Below are 19,144 nucleotides of genomic sequence, written 5' to 3'. Positions count from 1 at the left end.
ACAGTATTTTCTTTATCAGTTCATCTGTTGATGGGCACTTAGGTTGACACCATATTTTGGCTATTTTGAATAGTACTGCAATAAACATCAGAATGCAAATATCTCTTTGATATATTGGTTTCCTTTCTTTTAAATATATATCCAGCAGGGGAATTGCTGAATTGTACAATAGTTCTATTTTTAGTTTGTTGAGGAACCTCCATATAGTTCTCCAACGTGGCTGTACTAATTTACAGTCCCATGAACAGTGTATGAGGGTTCCCCTTTCTCCACATCCTAGCCAGCATCTGTTATTGCCAGACTCAAACAAGACAAGGATGCCCACTTTTTGCTGCTATTATTCAATGTAAGAATGAAAGTCTTAGCCAGAACAATTAAGCAGGAGAGAAATACACGGCATCCAAACTGAAAAGGGAGAAGTAAAATTAGCGTTGTTTACAGAAAACATGATCTTATACTTAGAAAAACCTAAAGACTCCACCAAAAGAACTGTTAGAATTGATAAACAAATCCAATAAAGTTGCAGGATACAAAATCAACACACAAAACTCAGTAGCATTTATACATGCCAATAGCATATCATTTGAAAAGGAAATGAAGAAAACGACCCCATTTACAATAGCTACAAAAATTATAAAATACCTAGGAATCAACCTAACCAAAGAAGTAAAAGATCTATAATGGGAAAACTATAAACCTCTGAAGAAAGAAATGGAAGAGAGGACACCCGAAAAAAATGGAAAGGTATTGCATTCTCATGGATTGGAATAATTAATATTGTCAAAATGACAATACTACCTGAAGCAATTTATAGATTAAATTCCATCCCTATCAAAATAACAATGACATTCTTTGCAGAAATAGTAAAAAAAAATTCTAAAACTTATATGGAACCAGAAAAGACCCAAATAACCAAAATAATCCTGAGTAAAAAGAACAAGGTATCACATTACCTGACTTAAAAATTTACTACAAAGCTATAGTAACTCAGAGAGCATGGTACTGGCATAAAAAGAGATGCATAGACCAATGAAACAGAATTGAGAACCTAGATATAAATTCATACATTTACAACCAACTCATCTTCTGCAAAGGTGCCAAGAACACACAATAGAGAAAGGATAGTCTTTTTAATATATGGTGCCGTTAAGACTGGGTAATTGTATGCATAAGAATGAAACTCGACCTCTACCTCTCACCACACACAAAAATCAAATCAAAGTGGATTAAAGACATGAAAAAAAATTGAGGAAATTCTTAAGACATTTTTTTGCATAAGGTCCCAAAAGCACAGGCAATCAAAGGAAAAGTAGACAACTGGGATTACACCAAGCTAAAAAGCTTCTGCACAGCAAAGGATACAATCAACGAAAGGAAGAGACAACCCACAGCAAAAGAGAAAATATTTGCAAACTACCCATCAAACAAGGGATTAATAACCAGAATATTTAAGAAGCTCAAACAACTCATTTACAGAGAAAAACAGTCTGATTTAAAAATAGGCAAAAATTTAAACAGATATTTCTTTTTTCTTTTCTTTTCTTTTTCTTTTTTTTTTTTTTTGAGACGGAGTCTCGCTCTGTCTCCCAGGCTGAAGTGCAGTGGCGCGATTTCGGCTACTGCAAGCTCCGCCTCCCGGGTTCCCGCCATTCTCCTGCCTCAGCCTCCCGAGTAGCTGGGACTACAGGCGCCCGCCACCGCGCCCAGCTAATTTTTTGTATTTTTAGTAGAGACGGGGTTTCACCGTGGTCTCGATCTCCTGACCTTGTGATCAGCCTGCCTCGGCCTCCCAAAGTGCTGGGATTACAGGCGTGAGCCACCGCGCCCGGCTTAAACAGATATTTCTTAAAAGAAGATACACAAATCACTAATAGGTATATGAAAAAATGCTCCGCATCACTTATCAGAGGGTCCAATTCTTGCCATTATAAGAGTTCAGTGTCTAAGAATACCAAAGGTACAAGGTTGATGAGTTTTGTTATTGTGATTGTGGTATTAATATTAATATTAATATTAATATTATTTTACTGTTGCTTTTCCAATGTTAGACATCAGAAAGACATAAAAACAGAAGTTGACTGAAATTGCAAAAGTACGTTCTACTCTTTGTTGTATTTACTTTCCTGAGCCACATAGTCTTTGAATGGACAATACTTGAAGGGAAACATCTTGGAGAAATTTATTGTTTTGGGAGTGATAGGACTACAGAATAAGGACGGTTAAAAAAGAGAAGCAAGAAACTATACCAGACAGAGAGACAAGTTGTAGATTCCATCCCTGGAGGGAAACCAAAACAGAGCCCTAGAAGCCAGAGAGAGAGCTCATCTCAGGGCATAGAGGACAATTCTCGAAGGCAGGGCCAGGGAAAAGGTGACTATTTAATGATGAATGGCCCAGTCTGCATCCTGCCTTGGCGTAGGAGAGTAGGCATGTACAGGCAACCATGGAGAGATTTTTCTTCATCCTTTTCCCATTTGCAAACAGCTTTTCTTGGATTACACGTTAGTAATCAATAGTTCACTGAATATTATATTGGCATTTGATCCAATCCCCTAACCATATTTATAATATGCAGCATGAATCTCAGAGCTATTGGCAATACCTAATGTTCATTTTTCTCAATTGACCCAATATCCACTTTTGAATTAAGAAAAATGTGGAGAACAAAAGCAAGGACCCTTCCTAAAAGCAGTGCTGAAGGACATTCTCATGAGGATGAAAAAAAAAAAAAAAAAAAAAATGGAAGTAAGACTTGGCTAATACCTACTCTGTCTCAGGTTTTTTAAAAGTGTTATTCTTGAGCATTTCAAATGAAGATTGAAGATGCTTTTTTCACAAGCTCTTTGAAAATTGTTTCTGAATTGTATCCAGTTCGTATTAATTTAACATCCAGCATTTTCACCTTTGTGTTAGTAAAAAACACTGAACATATTGAAGTATGTGCTATTGCATTTGTCTATGTACAATTACTGCAAAAATAAATTAATAAGGGACACAGTTTTTTTTTAGATTAAATATGGGTAGTGTTTCAGCCAAACAATCATTCTAAAAGGATTTTATTCTTCAAAATTTGAAAACAAGTACATCCAGCCTTTTATTAGATTATCAATGAAAAAATTGCATGACTTTTTACATAAATACATAATTACAGAATATCACATAATAAACATGATATTCTGCTACAGCTAATGACATATAATCTACTACATAGCTTTCTTCAAACATTTCTGAAATGTAATGGGGTATAAATATATACACACGTAAATAAATGAAAAAATAAATAATTAAATAGAAGTTAGCTATATAACTGAATAAATAGCTAACACATATAAAAACAGATCATGTCTGCCTGCTATGGAAAAACAAGGGCAGTAGTTTAGATTTTATTGCACTGCATGTGATTACAATAAATTATATTTTAAGTGTACATAGTATGTTCGAGGAGAACTAAGAAAGATTAGCTTTACTTATATGCAAAGCAGACTATAACCCTAGAGGGAAGACTCTAAATGTTCTAGAAGCCCCCTGTCCTCGAAGAATCATCCATTCATTTGGTGTTGGTACCTAAGATGCTATTATATGAGATTTGTTGCCTTGGTTAAAGGTGAGGTTTTATTTTTTAACGGTTTGCCCACACTATATTGACAATTTTTGCAAAGTGAAATTGCACATAGTTAGTCAATATGTGCATGGTTAAACAATCAAATTGCATAAAAGGGTTTATAATGAAAAGCAGCAAACCTGTGCACTGCCCTCATCTTGAAGGTCTAAACCCAGGGCGAAGGAATTTTAACAGTTGCTCTTTTTAATTCTCTTGTTTGTTGTTTTCTTAATAATAGATGCTGACATCATTCCTGCTTTTTTATCAGCGCTGACATTCTCTATGATGTTCTTACTGTCATAACTGGTAATTGAGCTCAATCTTACCACCACCTGTCCCAGCAGTTATATCAGGATTCCTGACCCACTGGCTGCCTCCACAGCCTTGGAATGTGATGCGTCGTTCATTTGTCCATGGGGCTTCCACCTCTCCCTCATTTAGCTTCATTTCTCCTTCCTGACCATAGTCTTTCCAGCTGGGCAGTCACTCTCCTTTTCAGCTGGAGCTGTCTCGGCATGTTTTCTAAGCTCTGTCTCCATTCAACGTTCCTCCATTCGCTTTCCCTCTCCCAGAAATAGACCAAGCTTCTCTCTGCCTCTTGTTCTATTCTGTTGTCTTCCTCCTATGGGCTTTATTCCAGTCATTCTTTGCTACCACTTTAATGGAAGGAAACAAGGAGAGGGAGAAAGGAAGGGAAGAAGAGATGTATGTATTTTGAATGGGAATTCCAGGCAGAGGTTCTTAATGCAGGGCATATACATTTTTCTAACGGCGGGTTCATGGATGTAATCAGTTTTTCACAGAAGTCTGTGATATTCGAAAGGCTCTCTCCCCACACAGTTAAACTGCTTATTATGGCCAAATAATCAAAAAGGGGAAACAATCATTTAACTTTATAATTTTTCAAAGTGTGGACTTCATATGCCCTACATCATTAATCATGTAGGTTTCTTATTCCACATACAGGTTCTTGGCCTTACTGAGTTAAATTACCCAGGCCTACCTGCCCTCCCCTCCCCATCTCCTGGCTAAAAATGCATGTTTAACAAGCTCATAAGATAATTTAATATTATGTATAACAGAAATACAGGAGATTTATAATATTTACATACTTATTATACATAAATATGAAATATATATTATTTGTAGGCAAAATTATAGATGATAGGCCTCCTATCAAAGTTTGGAAGAGATAGATAAAACCTTAATATCTGCCTACTTTAATCATATACGACATAACTGAAACTCTTGATGGTTCCCACTGAAATTTTGAAATATCTGTAAGGTTAAATATTTTTGCAAGCCGCATCTAAGTGCATCATCTATAAGATGTAGCATCGAGGGGGCTGAAATTTGCATTCAATGCCCATCTATCACAACTTCTGTTTGTTACCACTTCCTCAAACTCCTGTCCACCATTCTACAAGTATAAATATCAGAAATGGAAATTGAGTTTTCATGATCTTTTTTAAACAAGCATTTTTTAACTGCTTCCTATGATTTTTTTCTCCTTTGGGTGTTTTCAAAATTGATTTATCAGTAGAAAGATTTTCAGTTCCAGAATTTTGTTAGGTATTAAGGTCGGGCTAACAGGTCAGTTATTCCCACGTACCTTCTATTTCATTTTCTCGATTATCCTAATGTTCCAAGCTGCTCAGTCTTCAAATTGTCCATGCAATAGTTTCCTTTCTAAAATGTAGCTGTTGAACAGAGAAAGAACAGTTCCAAAATGACAGCATAAAAATAGAGAGGAATGATTTGTATAAAACTCTAATTGTCACTTTGTATGACATTTTAAAGGCATTAAATATTTCAGACCCATTAAGAAAATTGTTATTATTGTACAAGTCACTTTAAAAGAATAAATTTACCCACCAGGCTGTTAAAGCCAAAGTATTTCCTTTGAACAGTGAATAATCCGTAGTGACGTCCTTATACTTTTATACTGTAATTAGAATTAATAACTTAAATGTTGCAAATATTGCTTCTAAATAGAACTACTGCTGTGTATTTTGTGAAGTTGCTCCTTCTTAGGGTTGGAGATCAGCTTTTGTGGCAGCATGATTCATTTCCTGGCTATATGCTTTATTGTTCTGACTTACCCAGGAAAGGATGAACAAAATTTTGTAGGGCAATCTATAATCCTCACAGGTATTAAATTCTGTCAGTGTTTTTTTCTTGCGCATACATTTCCACTCCGTTGTGGCAATTCTCATCTTCATTTTGAGGCTTCTCTATTCTAGATGTATCAGCTACTAATTGAGCATTTAGCGCTACACAGATATGATGTATACAGAAATGCATTCAAGAAAAGATCAAACCAGGAGGCTGCCTATCTGCAGTTGGACTTTAAACTGCTTGCTTTTAATAACTCTTAAATATAGATCCCAATGTATAGGCTTGGTGTGAATATCATTAAACCTTTCCCACTGTTCCCTTAAGCTTTGAATGTTCACTGATCTGTGAAGATAGCAAACGGATAAATAAACTTAGACCTGGCAAATCAGAGAGATTTTAGAAATAGAGCTAATCTTGACTTTTTTTTTAATGCAAAGATTTATGTTGCCTGGTATATTTATTTTTTTAAAAGAAGAAGACAGAAATTAAAATAACACACATAAACTGACTAGCATTATTTTTTAATGAATTAACAAGTGGTGGGGTTATTAACGTGTATCCTAGCCTGCTTGTCTTTCCACCTTCATTTCCCATTTGCTGGTAGTTGCATGAATTTTATTTGGCCTGAACCCCAGAGTACAAAAGAGAGGCAATGAAGAGAGAAGGCACCAAGGGAGAGGGACCCTAAGGGCTGAGAAAATTGTTCCCACCACTCACTTTAATCCATGTATTGTTTTTCTGAACCTTCCTTTCGGTGAGTGTTCAGCTATGTTCAGTGTTGCCAAAAAGCAAGGAAGATGAACCCTAAAAGGACTCTTTGGCTTGAGGCAACCAGAAGCCACTGGTGACCTTGTGAAATCAGGTCCTGTAGAAAGGTAAGGATACAGTTCAGATGTCTGCTGGGTGAGTCGTGAAGGGGGACGCTGGGAAGGTTAGGAACTGGAATTTAGTGGAAGTGGGCCAGTCTGTTAAGAAGCTCAGCAACCATCGCTAGAAGTGGAGCTCCTCAGGGCCCTGTTTACCAAGGAACCTCCTAGAGTTGTTCAGTGCACAACCTGAACAAACAGAAGCCGGGACCTAGTATTCGTATTGTTTATTCTTTGCAACACCTAACACAGAACGTATCTGACATTGAGAGCTAATGAATGGTCCCTGGATAAGTGAAAGAAAGAACATACATAAAGGAGGGAAGAAAAGAGTTTTACAAAGAGTCTATTGATAAGAACCATGTTTATATTTTGAAGGTTATATAGCGTTTTTGTTCAATTTTATTTTGAGAATTAGGCAGAGTTAGAAACAGTAATAATAATAATACAACCTTGTACTAGCATGAAGACTGATGGCTTATAGAGTCTTTTTTTCATATTCATTATCTATTTCTTCATGGAAAAGTGCATCATAGGACAATTAGGAAATAATTGTAAATTCAAGAACATTGAAGGTGAGGCTTGAAATAAAAATGTAGAAGTTCTTAAAGTAGATTTCTAACTAATGTTAACTCATGACGTTGTGTAACTAAAGAGAAAGACTAAATTACACCCAGGAGTGGCCCTGGATCAGAATGGGTAAGCAGAAGTACAGCATATATAGCCATTTATACATCATAAAATCATCCTGTTTCACCACAATTCCGTGTGTATCTGAGCTGTGTACAGCTCGGTGTAGTATTCTAGGCTTCCTATTTAAAGTTGCATCAGAGAGCAGAAATTTTAAGAATTCCGAGAAGAGATATATAGATTATTAAAGACGAAAGAAATAGGATCTACTATAAAATGTTCAAATGGAACTTTGGTAAACCCTTATTCATTGGTTTAGAATTCATGATGATTCACATAATATAGCTGCATAAGGGGAAGGGCTGATTTTAATCATTTCAATTGTAATTATCTTTAAGAAGAGAGATTTAAATTTGGCTCCAAGCATAACACCAGATCTTCATCAAATACTCTTTGGTTTATCTAGTTCGGCCTCCCTGAAGGGAAAGGGCATTCTAACAAAATTTTGGAGTGGTTAGTGCCTGACTTTTTGCAGCAAGGACAGAATGAAAAGAAATGCACCAACCCATTCAGACTAAGTAAGCAGTGGAGGAGTTCGTTTAAATAGCGGTTGTCAGAGGAAGTTATGGAATCTACTTCCCTGGAGAGTTTTTAAAATAGGCAAGGCACTCATCTTTCTGGGATGATTTCAGCCTGCCGAGTAGCTAAAGGACAGCCACAGACCCTCTCAGGTTCCCTTCTACCTCTACAAGTCTGTAGGCTAAAACAATATCCGAGAAGGCCTCTTTGGCAGGGCAAGCTACAGTCACCCAGGCTCATGTCTATCTATGATATTTTCTCACCCCATGGAATGATAAGTATAGGAAGAAGGGTGGGGTCGGAAAGATTCCTCAACCACACTCTGTTGGCATTGCCAAGACAGGCATTCCCTCTGCCAGCATTGACTGAATGCAAGAGGGATGCCAGTGAGTACAGGATGATCATGCTCGGTTGGATTTCATGTGTCCCATTGTCTTACGGTGTGTGGTATGTGTGTGTCTGAAAATAGGATAAGTAAAATGAACTGGAAAGAAAATTCAGTTAAAAATTAGGAAAACAAATGGGGAAAGAACCTGCATATTCTCTTGAGGTTAGACTGTAACATCAAGCATTCGATCCTAACATTTAGCATTTGATTTGAAAGGTTCCTTTTGGGTCCGAGGCCTACCCTATCCAGGATTGTGGTCTGTTGTGAGCAGATGGGGTTTCCCTCTTAGAAAATGAGCTTGGTTCCAGTTTCCTAGAGCCTTTGGGTAATGGCCGGTTGCTCACAAGAGCTGAGGAGACAGCGTAGCTGACAGGCACAGTCAGAGGCAGCTTTAAATATCACGCACCCTATCATTGGGTGGGTGGGAGTGTTGTCGCTCACTGTGCTTCCACTTCAACAAAGAAAGTGGTGAGTTGCCAGAAAACAAGGATGCTCCGTCTTAAGCATTATGCTGAATTCTTTTTAGAGAAGTGGTTCTTTAATGAAGAATTTTAGCCAAAAATATTTTCCAAATTTATTTAGAAAATTTATTTATCCAAGGAAAGTAATTTAAGCATTGTAGCAGGTAACTAGAATCTGTAGAATGAGAACAACTTTCTCTAACAAAAATCAATCTTCTTTATTCATCAAGTGGTCTCAGGTGCCCTGTGTGGGGTGGGGGCTTTGCCAATGCCACAGTTATGCAGGCTGCTCAGAGAAACACTGGACCTGGCAACCTACTGCCCAGCTAATTTATAACCAGGTGACAGGTGGTGAAACTATGATTTTGTTCTTTTTAAATGGTTCTTTCCTTCCCATAAGTGCTGCTTTTTGGAAAGGTCACTTTCGTTTTCTTTAGGAAAATGAGCCTTTTCTTTCTCTCCCAAATGCTAAGTTGCTGCCCTTCCCCAGAAGTCTTCCTATTAATTGAGTTGGCCTGAAGGTCATCAACTATAATCAATATGAAGGGTTGCTGCGAGGTGCTAATTTACACTCCCAAAGAGGAATAGTGTCAACAATCAATAAAGAGGACAGAGCACTGGTAGATTTATGGCTTTGATTTTGAAAAGGTATGGGAATGCCCAGTGATGTTTTCCTCCCCCCCGGTACTCCTTTTGAATGTTAATGCTTTCTTGAAGATGATTTCAGACACACTGCTAGGATACTGCCTCTACTCACTGAAGCAGAATCCTCTGAAGAGTTGCTGAGGCAGAACTGAAATCATGGCTCACCTCAAAGAAGCAGCAGTATTGGCCGTTAACGATGCCTCATACAGAAAGACGGTGCTCCTTTAACTCGGGGTTTTAATGGGAAGTTTCTAAGCCTGAAACAACAGCTTTAGACCTGGGGTGTGCCATCAACTGCCTTGCAGCTACCACTGTCTACTGCTTTCACACAGCGTGGTCGGGAAGAATGGAAACTAAAGAGGCTCGTAACTACCTGTAACTGTTCCACCAGGACATGGATCAAGTGTTTGTTCAGCCAGAGCCAGGTACTTGACCCAACCTGTATCTTTGATGGGCTAATTAAATGCTTTTCTCTAACTTTACAATGGATGCATGAGCAATCATCGCATACATGCCTTTCGGATCATAGTTCTGAATTTAGATCTAGGTGTTAGATAAGTCTAATTAAACAGTTGCTGGATAAAGTTGAGAAGAGAGGGGGTAAAATGTAATGATGCCTTTATTTTTAAAGCATGGTTAAGTTTATAATGTTATTGATACTGGATGAAGAAGTAGTAAAACAGGCATTTTTTTCTTTCCTAAGCTGCAGTAATTTATTTCTGAAAGCTGTTTGCCCGTTATCATATATTTTTTTCAGTCACCTAAAACGTCCAACCTTCCAAAATGTAACAAGGATGTTCTGATTTGTTTACAAAGGATCACAATTCAACCACTCTTATTGATAGCGTTGACTGTCCTTGGCTGATAAGCTGTGTGCAGCACTAGCCTTTTGAGGTATCAGCAAGTAGCTGTTTTCACTAGGAAACACACAAAGAAAGACAAAGAAAACCAGGTGGAGCAATAGGGCTTATGATTTGAAGCTAAAAGTTCCAGTTTGCTAAGGGTGCCTTCTGATACCACTGGTTCCTGACTGAGCACCCTCATGGTATTTTCTGATGTTCTCAGCTAGGCAGCAGCCTTGCCCTGCAGTCCCTTAAAAATTCCTCAAGCAGATATTAGGAGGAAGATGAAGATGGAGAAGAAGTAAAGCTGAGATTGGGGCTGAGGCTGAAGAGAAAGGTCTCCTGTTGACCCAGAGCTTACAAGCAGCAGCGAGTTGAGAATAACAGGGTCCACTCCCAGCCCAAGCAGACGTGTCTGCAGGCTGACTTTGCAGGAACAAGCAGAGAACAGACTTCCCAGTGCAGCAGTGGGGGCTGGCAACAGTTCTGAAACTGCCTGTTGACATTTGTAGCTGAAGACATCCTCATGTTTATAAAATCATTGTTCGTAGGCTTTCCCCTAGTAGACTTGAGTCTATGTTTTGAGAGTATAAAATAATATTTACCCTTAGTTCTCCTGTGAATTTTGAAGCATCAGGGCTATTGAATTGGAACAGGAAGACTGTTCTTGGAAAAAAAAAAAAAAAAAAAAAACCATATAGACATTGCCGTGTGTTTATATGAGCCAAAAACAAGGGGAGTGGGAGGATTTAAAATCTATGAAACACCTAGAAAGAGCCAGGAAATCTTTACCTGAAGTTCTTTGCTGGTAAACAAGAGGGCCATGAATTATTTGAATTTATATGAAATATTTTGTATCTTTGTGTGTATATCCTGAATTTACTGTTCACTAGAATAACACACAGAATTTCTAAAAGATTTGTAGGGGAATAATATTTGCTTATGTGGTGATTCCATTGCTTAGATAATGAGGTGGCTTATGCAGATGGCTCACAATTGTGGTGGGGATGGATAACAGGATCATTTGAGAGATTTACACATCTAGGGTGGGTGAGTGGGTTGGAGAATGAAATGTACTTTGAGAGACTACAGTTATACAAACAGGAATGCAGCCCAGGCTTCCTTTAGTGCTAAAAGTAGAGAGGGATTCTATTTAGGCTCAGTATCAGGATGTGTATTACTTGAATCATTCAAAGCCGTGTTAACATTTCCACAGTTAACTTCAGAACTATTGCAGAATAATGCAGCATTTTGAGTAAGTTTGTCTCTGCCAGTCACTGCAAATTCAGTCCTGCCTAGCTAGGCAATTCCATTCCTGTTAAAGTCTACAGATTGGTCTCGCTACTCTGCCAGATAAATATAAATAAGGTTCATAGTATATCTTTGCAGGATAAAGTGTCCTGTCCGTCACATGTGAATGGAAACTGGACAAGCCCATGAGTGTCCTTGCTCAATGGATGGGCTGTTTTGACACCTACTTTTGAAACCACGTCAAGTCACGTAACTAGGTTTCTGACCCAGAAGTTTTAAAAATTAGGTACCTCAATTATGTGGTTTAGGAGTACTTAAAATACAGACAGCATTGCTTCATTGTGCCTTACAGGCCATTAACACCTGAGGGACAACACCTTCAGTTCATTCCAACATGCCAGTGAAAAACTTGGGATCTAACATCCTTTGGCGGTGGGGTGGTGGGGGTGGGGGGCGCTACCTTTTTGGTAACTGATTTTTATAATTCTTGGCAGTTTATTTATAATTTTCATACCTTAGTGTGCTTGATCACATAATAGAAATGAAAAATATGTATCATTTTGCACAAAAATGGTGTAAAGAGAAAACACTCTTTCATCCCCACCTATTTATCAAACCCCCACTATGTGCCAGGCAGGACTACACAGGTACTGTAACTATTAATATGATCATTGCACCCTACTGCAAAAGGGTGGGCTCTTGAGTTGATGACATGTAGAATCAAGTCCCTGTGTGTGGCTCCACAGAACAAGGTGTCCAATGCACTTAAGTAATTCTGTTTCTGTCACTAAAAAAGAAAGAAAGAAAGAAAAGAGACATGTCATTGCTTTAAGATAATTTTCTTAAGAGAAAGTATTTTTTCCTTACTGTGAAATTGTATAATGAGATGCAAATGAAATAAAATGTCCAAGGGATCCAAGTCTGAGAAGGGTACATGTTGACATTAATAGTTTTCGTGTAAGACATTTGGATTCAGGATATTTTAAATGGCTGCCCTTCCCCACCAAAAAGTAGATTAGGTAAGAAAAAATTGACTTCTTAAATAAAAGGGTAACTGTTTATCTCTGGCTGATTTTTATAGTTCAGATCCACCCATCAACACGGAGGTCGAGGAAAATTTAAAGAGCCAAATAACTATGGCTCTTCAAATTACAAGATCTGTGGTTTTAATGTGTCATTGTGACTTGAACTAGCTGTGATTCTTTAAAACAAGACTTACTTCAAATGTGATGGTCCAGCACCTCAGTCCGGCTGGATGACTTGTGCTTTTGTTTTTCCTCTCTGCATCAGTTAGCTAGTGCCTTGGATTTTGAATTCAGTTCCCTGGACTCTAAGGGGTTGAAGATTTGATTTAACCTATATTTTAAAAGGCAATGATCCCAGAACAGCAAATAATTCCTAAAGGAGCTTATTGTACAAGGTGGAGATAAACGCCGTCGAGACTTGCACTGTAATCAGTGCTGCCACAGAGTACTGGTGATGTCTCTGGAAATGGAGTAGAAAACACCCCATCCTTAGTGAAGGCAGACAAAGAAGGCCCCACTGAGAAGTGGGTATTTGGTGTGAACCCTAAGGGAGGGAGAGATGGAAAGAAGAAGAGGAAAGATGCTTGCCTCATTATGCTTGCCTCCTCTCTTTCTCTCCACAGATGGAAAGAAGGAGAGGAGGCAAGTATTATGAGGTAGGAAACCTGGAGGCATTCAGGGCACAGCAGGTATTGGATCAAGTTGAAAAATAGACAAAATGAGGACATTCTCCACAGGTGTCCAACACTCAGTTACATGGAAGTTTATTCTGATCAACACATTGGCCATTTTACTGAGAACTAAATGTGATTTGGTGTTGGCTCCTTCCTAAACTTATAAAAATAAAACTCCGATCTTAAAAATTCCATTGTCAGCGTAGGTCCTAATTTGTGGTCCAGAAAACATCTGGGCATCAGGCCCACAAGGGGATTAATGGGCTGTGGACACTCAGGTGCAAAGGTTTTCTGAGGGAAGAAGTGGTGAGATCTGGGCTTAGAAAGATGAATCAAGATGCAGTGTGTAGGAAGTATGGGCAAGGGAAGAGGAAAGCCACTTTGAAAATTTACTCAAACTAAAGTGAGCGGCTGAGAGTGCGAATGACCGTCGCTGCAATGACTGTGTCTGCTGGACTTCATAAGTAATTACGGTTGTCTTCTGTTTTTGTCAATATCACAAGGGAGCTTGACTCGAGCAAAGGAATGTATTATATGACTTTTGAAAAGGGTATCTTTTAATTAAGGTTTTCTTTAATTTTTCAGTATTAAAATTAGACTTTATTTCCTGAGCACCCACAAATGGACCTGACAAAGGGAAGACACAGATGTACTGTGTGATGGGGAACGTCTGTCAGGATTAAAATATGGCCGTGAGTAACTGTGGTCCTTCTTTATACTTAAAATAGCTGCCATGTGTTATTATGAAGATTTCTGAAGGTAGTGTCAAAATCCTTTGAAATAATAGACTTATGCAGATTTCCCTGGTCATCTAAAAGACAGATGTCATTATTCAGTTAAAAGCAACCTTGCACATTTTCTAAGAATCATTTTTACCAAAAAGGGACATTTTACTGCAAGACACTCATTTAAAAAATTTACATGTCTTGAGATATTTTTGTATTGTGGTAGCAAAATGATTACAATTATTTCTTTTTCTCCACCTTATAATAGCTGATGCGTCCTTCAACTTATACATGGTGTTGGAGCTTTCTATATGGAAAAATTATTGATTAGCTAATTGCAGGTTTAAAATCAAGCAGACTCTTCCAGGGGTTTCAATCAGTCCTGGGAGAAATTGTGAAATAGTCAGCACTGGTTTCCGGATCTCTTTATCCCTTTAGCAACCATCTCCTGATTGTCTCTACCCACCATTCCTCATCCTTCCCCCAAGACTCTCCAGTGGGCCCCCTGCTCACACCACCATGCCTGTCTTCCTGTCCTGTCCAGGAATCCCTCATTCCCAACAAAGTCTTCCTTCAATCGCCTTTCTACTTACCACATTTCCCCCTCCTTCAGGCGGGAACAGTCCTCATAAATTCCTGCTAGCACATTAATGTGCCACTTTCCTAGGTAAAATATTGCAATTTAATAGGAGACGTTGACACTTTGACCAAAAGCAGTTATTTTTATAGGAACGTAGGCACCACAGTGTGCTGGGGGATGAGAGGTTTACAACTCTCAATGTGCTACAGAGTTTAAAAAATTCTTTGACCTCTATTTGCTCATAATTTGGTATATTAGGAAAGGTTTGGTGATGAAGACATTGGAGAATACACATAGTTATAGTTTAGGAGGCTTCTCAATGCAAAGAGGGCTAACCCTTCCTTTGTACCTTTCCTTTTAATCAGTAGAGGATGGTAAAACTTCAAAATAAAACTGATTTTAAAAATCATTCTAATACTTGGCAACCTCATGCAGAATCTGAGTCCCAGAGTCATTCCCAGGGTGGTTGAAGAGGCAGATCTGGCAGATAATCTGAATCAGGATGAATAAGTTATTTGCTGGAGTTTCTGGAATGGTTGCCTATCACTGCAGCCCCCAAATGAATGGTTTGCTCGCTCTAAATCCTGAGTTGTGGGTGAAGCCTAGAAAGTATGAGAGTTGATCCAGGAGAGAAGGATCTGGCATTTGCCCTGTATGGAAGAGAAGGCTGGGGAAGACTGCTCCTGGGCTCACAATGTTGCTCATCAAGTGGAGACCCCCCGGTGGGAAGGGAGGGACTGAGCAAAGTATCCCCGTACTAGTCAGCCTGCTTGTGCTGAGGAGGTCATTCTCAAGGACTCAAAAGGTTCTCTATCTAGTTGTTACCTGACTTTTTGGATTTCACAGATCCAGAAATCCTTATGTCAATTTATACCGTTAATGGTCTTTTTTCTTCTTATATTTCCTTTTTGGATGATGTGGTGTTTTCCTAAAGAACTTTCTGAAAATGGCGGGGCGTAGTGGCTCATGCCTGTAATCCCAGCACTTTGGGAGGCTGAGGCAGGCAGATCACCTGAGGTTGGGAGTTCAAGACCAGCGTGACCAGCATGGAAAAATCCCGGCCTACTAAAAATACAAAATTAGCCGAGCATGGTGGCACATGCCTGTAATCCCAGCTACTCAGGAGGCTGAGGCAGGAGAATCACTTGAACCTGGGAGGCGGAGGTTGCGGTGAGCCGAGATCGCACCATTGCACTCCAGCTTGGGCAACAAGAGCAAAACTCCATCTCAAAAAAAAAAAAAAAAAAAAAGAACTTCCTGTCTCAGCTCTGTTGAGAATGGACAAAGAACAGGACTCTGACCTCATTTGGGCTGGAGGGAAAAAGGACATGGAATGAGATTTTGATAATCCAGCAAGAGAGCAGGGATCACAGTGAGAGGATCCTCAGTAGGATATGAAAAAGCAGAAGGAGCACATCAGGGATGGCCTCAGCATCTGCTCCTCTGTCATCAGTGGGCTTTTCTTTGGCCCAGTCCTTGGAGAATTTTATGTTTCATATGATTAAGTATAGTTTGAATCTTTTTGGTGGACACAGGGGGCCCTGTCTGATATGCTGAGGAGACCTGCATTGGAGCCTCTGGCCTCCCTTTCTGCCCCTCCTTTCCTGGCCCACAAGGAATTAATACCCAAGGCTGGGAGGGTGCTTAGAAACAAGCAAACCAAAACAAAAGCCAGTGCATTAGCATACTGTAAATTCCTAAAGAGCTTATTTATTAAAAATGCAGTCAAATTTTTATCCCAATCTTACTTCAAAACAAACATGAATTATAAATGAGTTTTGCAACTGTTCTAGCCTTTAAAAAAATTCAAAGTGATAGAGCTGCAAAAATGATGCATTACCCAACTGGTAACTCCTTCCTCCCACATCCTGGCTGAGATCCCCCTTATAAACTGTTTTTTAAACTGTGATTTTATAAACTTTGAAGTGTCAATATAATGCAGACTGTTATACTATGATTACTAATGCTGTACTTGAAGGCAATGATTATAAGTTAACTGAAGAAACATTGTATTGATACTTTAGGTCACGTATTCTATTTTTATTTGGTTGTTTATTTATTTTGTGTTTGTGTTAATTTCCGTAACTAGTTACTGTGCTGTGTAATTTTTATTATAAATGAATTCAAAATAAATGTTATTTAATTTTCTCTACAGTAGTGTCTAATGTATATACTTTTGTTTACAATGTGATTTAAGTGGATTTACTTCAGTATCTGAAGCTTTTAATGACCTCTGTGTATACTTGTCATGTATATACTTGTATATTTCTATGGTAATATTTACTTGTATATTTATACAGTAATATCTATATATCTAAGTTTTTCCACCAGTAAAATTAAAATAGTGTTAGCTTGTCCTTTTCCTTCTCTTCCTTTGTACCAAATAGTCTTAAATGGTAGGAAACCACTGTAAGGAAAACTAGCCTTTTGAAAATATGCATCGATCAATTCCTTTCTCTTGGCTTACTTCTCTAGGTGATTCCAAAGGTCAAGTATTGAACCTGGTCTTTGTTTTCTGAGGAAAAAAGAAAAAGCAACAGTAACTTGATGGTTTGGGAGTCTGAGATACCTCCGTTCTCCCTCGGCTCAGGCAGTAGAAAGGAAAGGAGAAGCAGCATAGCTCCCTTAGTTGTAACTTAGGTGAAGCAACACTTAGCTTTGTTTTTCTTTTTTTGTATACTTTTCAAAGGGTTTTCACAGCTCTTCATCCTGATTACAGCACCATGAAAGATGCAGGCATTTCTACTTGCATTTTTACAGCTTAGTGACCTCTCCAAGGTCCCACACTTATTTTGCAGTAGAGTGGAGCCCAGAGCCCAGAACCTGACGCTCCTGGAGAAGGTTTCTATTTTAAGCACCTTTTCTAACCTCAGTTTCCTTGCACTGGGGCTACAGAGATCCCTGCTTTCATGAAGCTCACAGTAAAGTGGCTAACGTATGTCAGTTTAGCCACGGTGCTGGCTGAGGCTCGCTCAATTGTGCTATCATAAGAATAACGTGAGAGTAATATTAGTGGAGCAGAGCTGAAGGAGATTTGGCAGGGGAGGCTGGGTTCGGATGTCAAGTTGACAGCACACCCTGAGGTCAATATTACTGTGCACATTTCTTATCTTCTATATTATAGTTGTATTCCCTGCCTATCCCGCCTGGCCCCAGGTGGCTCTTCTGAGAACAATCTGGTAATTTCATGCAAGAGTAAAATATCTTTCCCCATAATTATACAGAATTGAGTATCTCTGGTGAAAAAGAAAGCTGATTTACAGATTTCTTTTTCTCTCTAAAAAATAGGACTGTGAACCTAAAAAATAAGGCTGCTATTTTATAGGTATTCCCTTCCCTTCCTTTTTCCCTGCAGATAACTCAGCCTCTCCAGAGTGCAGCCACCATGACCACTGCAGATTGATAATGGAAGAAAAGGAAACCAGGATATCCTGTGCTCTGGCTTCCCTGGACCATGGATGGAGGACAGCCCATCCCTTCATCCCTAGTGCCCCTTGGGAACATATCAGCAGATTCTAGCATGTCCCTGGAGCAGAAAACGACATTTGTTTTTGTGATTTTGTTGTTTATCTTCTTGGGCATTCTCATTGTCCGGTGCTTCCGGATTCTTTTGGATCCATATCGAAGCATGCCAACCTCTACCTGGGCTGATGGACTTGAAGGCCTGGAGAAAGGACAGTTCGACCATGCCCTTGCTTAGAAGGGATGGCGTGGGATCTCCTCCTGAGGAGATGAAGTGCTCTGTGTCTTGGCGAGGATTCCCTTTATGTAGTGTTCTCAACAAATCAAATTTAAACAATATTTGGTCCCAGGACCATAATCCATTATTCCATAAATATGCAGTTGGATTAAAGGCATTTGAGGATGTTGGAAATGGACATTTATATAACTAACCCAACATAAGAAGGTTTAAATTTTTATGTTTGCTCAATGAATGAATACTCTTAAACTTGTGTGATTGTGAAACCAAGAGCGTCAATACTGACATAGATTTGCCATCAAACAAACACCACCTGATCTGACTAAAGTATAAAAGACTAGAAAGGATCTCATATGAATCTGGTGACAAGATCAGGAAGAGATTTCCTTGCTCTAATTATGTTTATATTTGTTTTATTTCATGCGCATCTATCTGGGTCCTGAGCAGAATGAGGAAGATTGCGCTGAATGGACCCAAAGTAGTTCCTTGTTTTCTCCTAAAGCAGGGAGCATTGGGAAGCAATGGTAAAGCTTAAGAGATGGTTCTGTCCTTGGTAAATGTGAGTGAGAATTGCGTTTTGTTTTTCAAGTAAAGTTTAATTCAAAGGCTATAGAGTTTTAAAAACTATTTACCAAGCCAACTACATTATATGTATTCATATTAATAACATGTGTAGAGGTAGCTATACATTACTTGAATTTACTCTTTACACAAATGATTTAAATAATAGGCTGCAAGTGCAGCTTCAAGTTTTTTTTTTAATGAAAAGTTAATTGTTTAGAGGAGAAGACTTTTATAGTCTTCAGAGGAATGTGTATTTATGATTGTATGTAGTCACCAAATAAAACTTTTCAAGAAACAGAAATGCTTCCTCTCTTATTTCACCAGAACTAATGCACTGAGGGTGCTACCTGGTACTGAGTGCCGAGGCTTAACATTTTTCCAAGAGAGGAGAAAAGCGCTAACAGCATGAAAGGTCATCTAATTCATCCCTCTCCCATTTCAAGAAGAGCGCCTATAAATTGTCCTGCACAGATAAAACTGATAGTTTTTAAGACC

The 19,144-nt window shown here is 38.7% G+C and overlaps 1 protein-coding gene across 11 annotated transcripts in view; it reads left to right on the top strand.

The window, feature by feature from the left end:
- Positions 1 to 18,944, top strand: part of CTXN3 (cortexin 3) — a 51,406-nt gene extending 32,462 nt beyond the window's left edge. For 4 of the 11 annotated variants that reach the window (XM_030927823.1, XM_030927826.1, XM_030927824.1 and 1 more), the window contains 3 exons: positions 9,361 to 9,713; positions 13,666 to 13,772; positions 17,741 to 18,944. In XM_030927823.1, coding sequence (XP_030783683.1) covers positions 17,840 to 18,085 — 246 coding nt within the window. In that variant the 5' untranslated portion in view covers positions 9,361 to 9,713; positions 13,666 to 13,772; positions 17,741 to 17,839 and the 3' untranslated portion in view covers positions 18,086 to 18,944. Of the gene's footprint in view, positions 1 to 4,778; positions 9,714 to 13,665; positions 13,773 to 17,740 lie in introns of those variants that run through there. The other 7 variants (XM_030927831.1, XM_030927830.1, XM_030927829.1 and 4 more) reach the window with 5 other exon arrangements.
- The last annotated feature ends 200 nt before the right edge of the window (positions 18,945 to 19,144 follow it).

Source organism: Rhinopithecus roxellana, chromosome 3 (assembly GCF_007565055.1).
Source record: "Rhinopithecus roxellana isolate Shanxi Qingling chromosome 3, ASM756505v1, whole genome shotgun sequence".
NCBI lineage: Eukaryota > Metazoa > Chordata > Mammalia > Primates > Cercopithecidae > Rhinopithecus > Rhinopithecus roxellana.
This window is presented reverse-complemented; position numbering and strand designations above follow the sequence as displayed.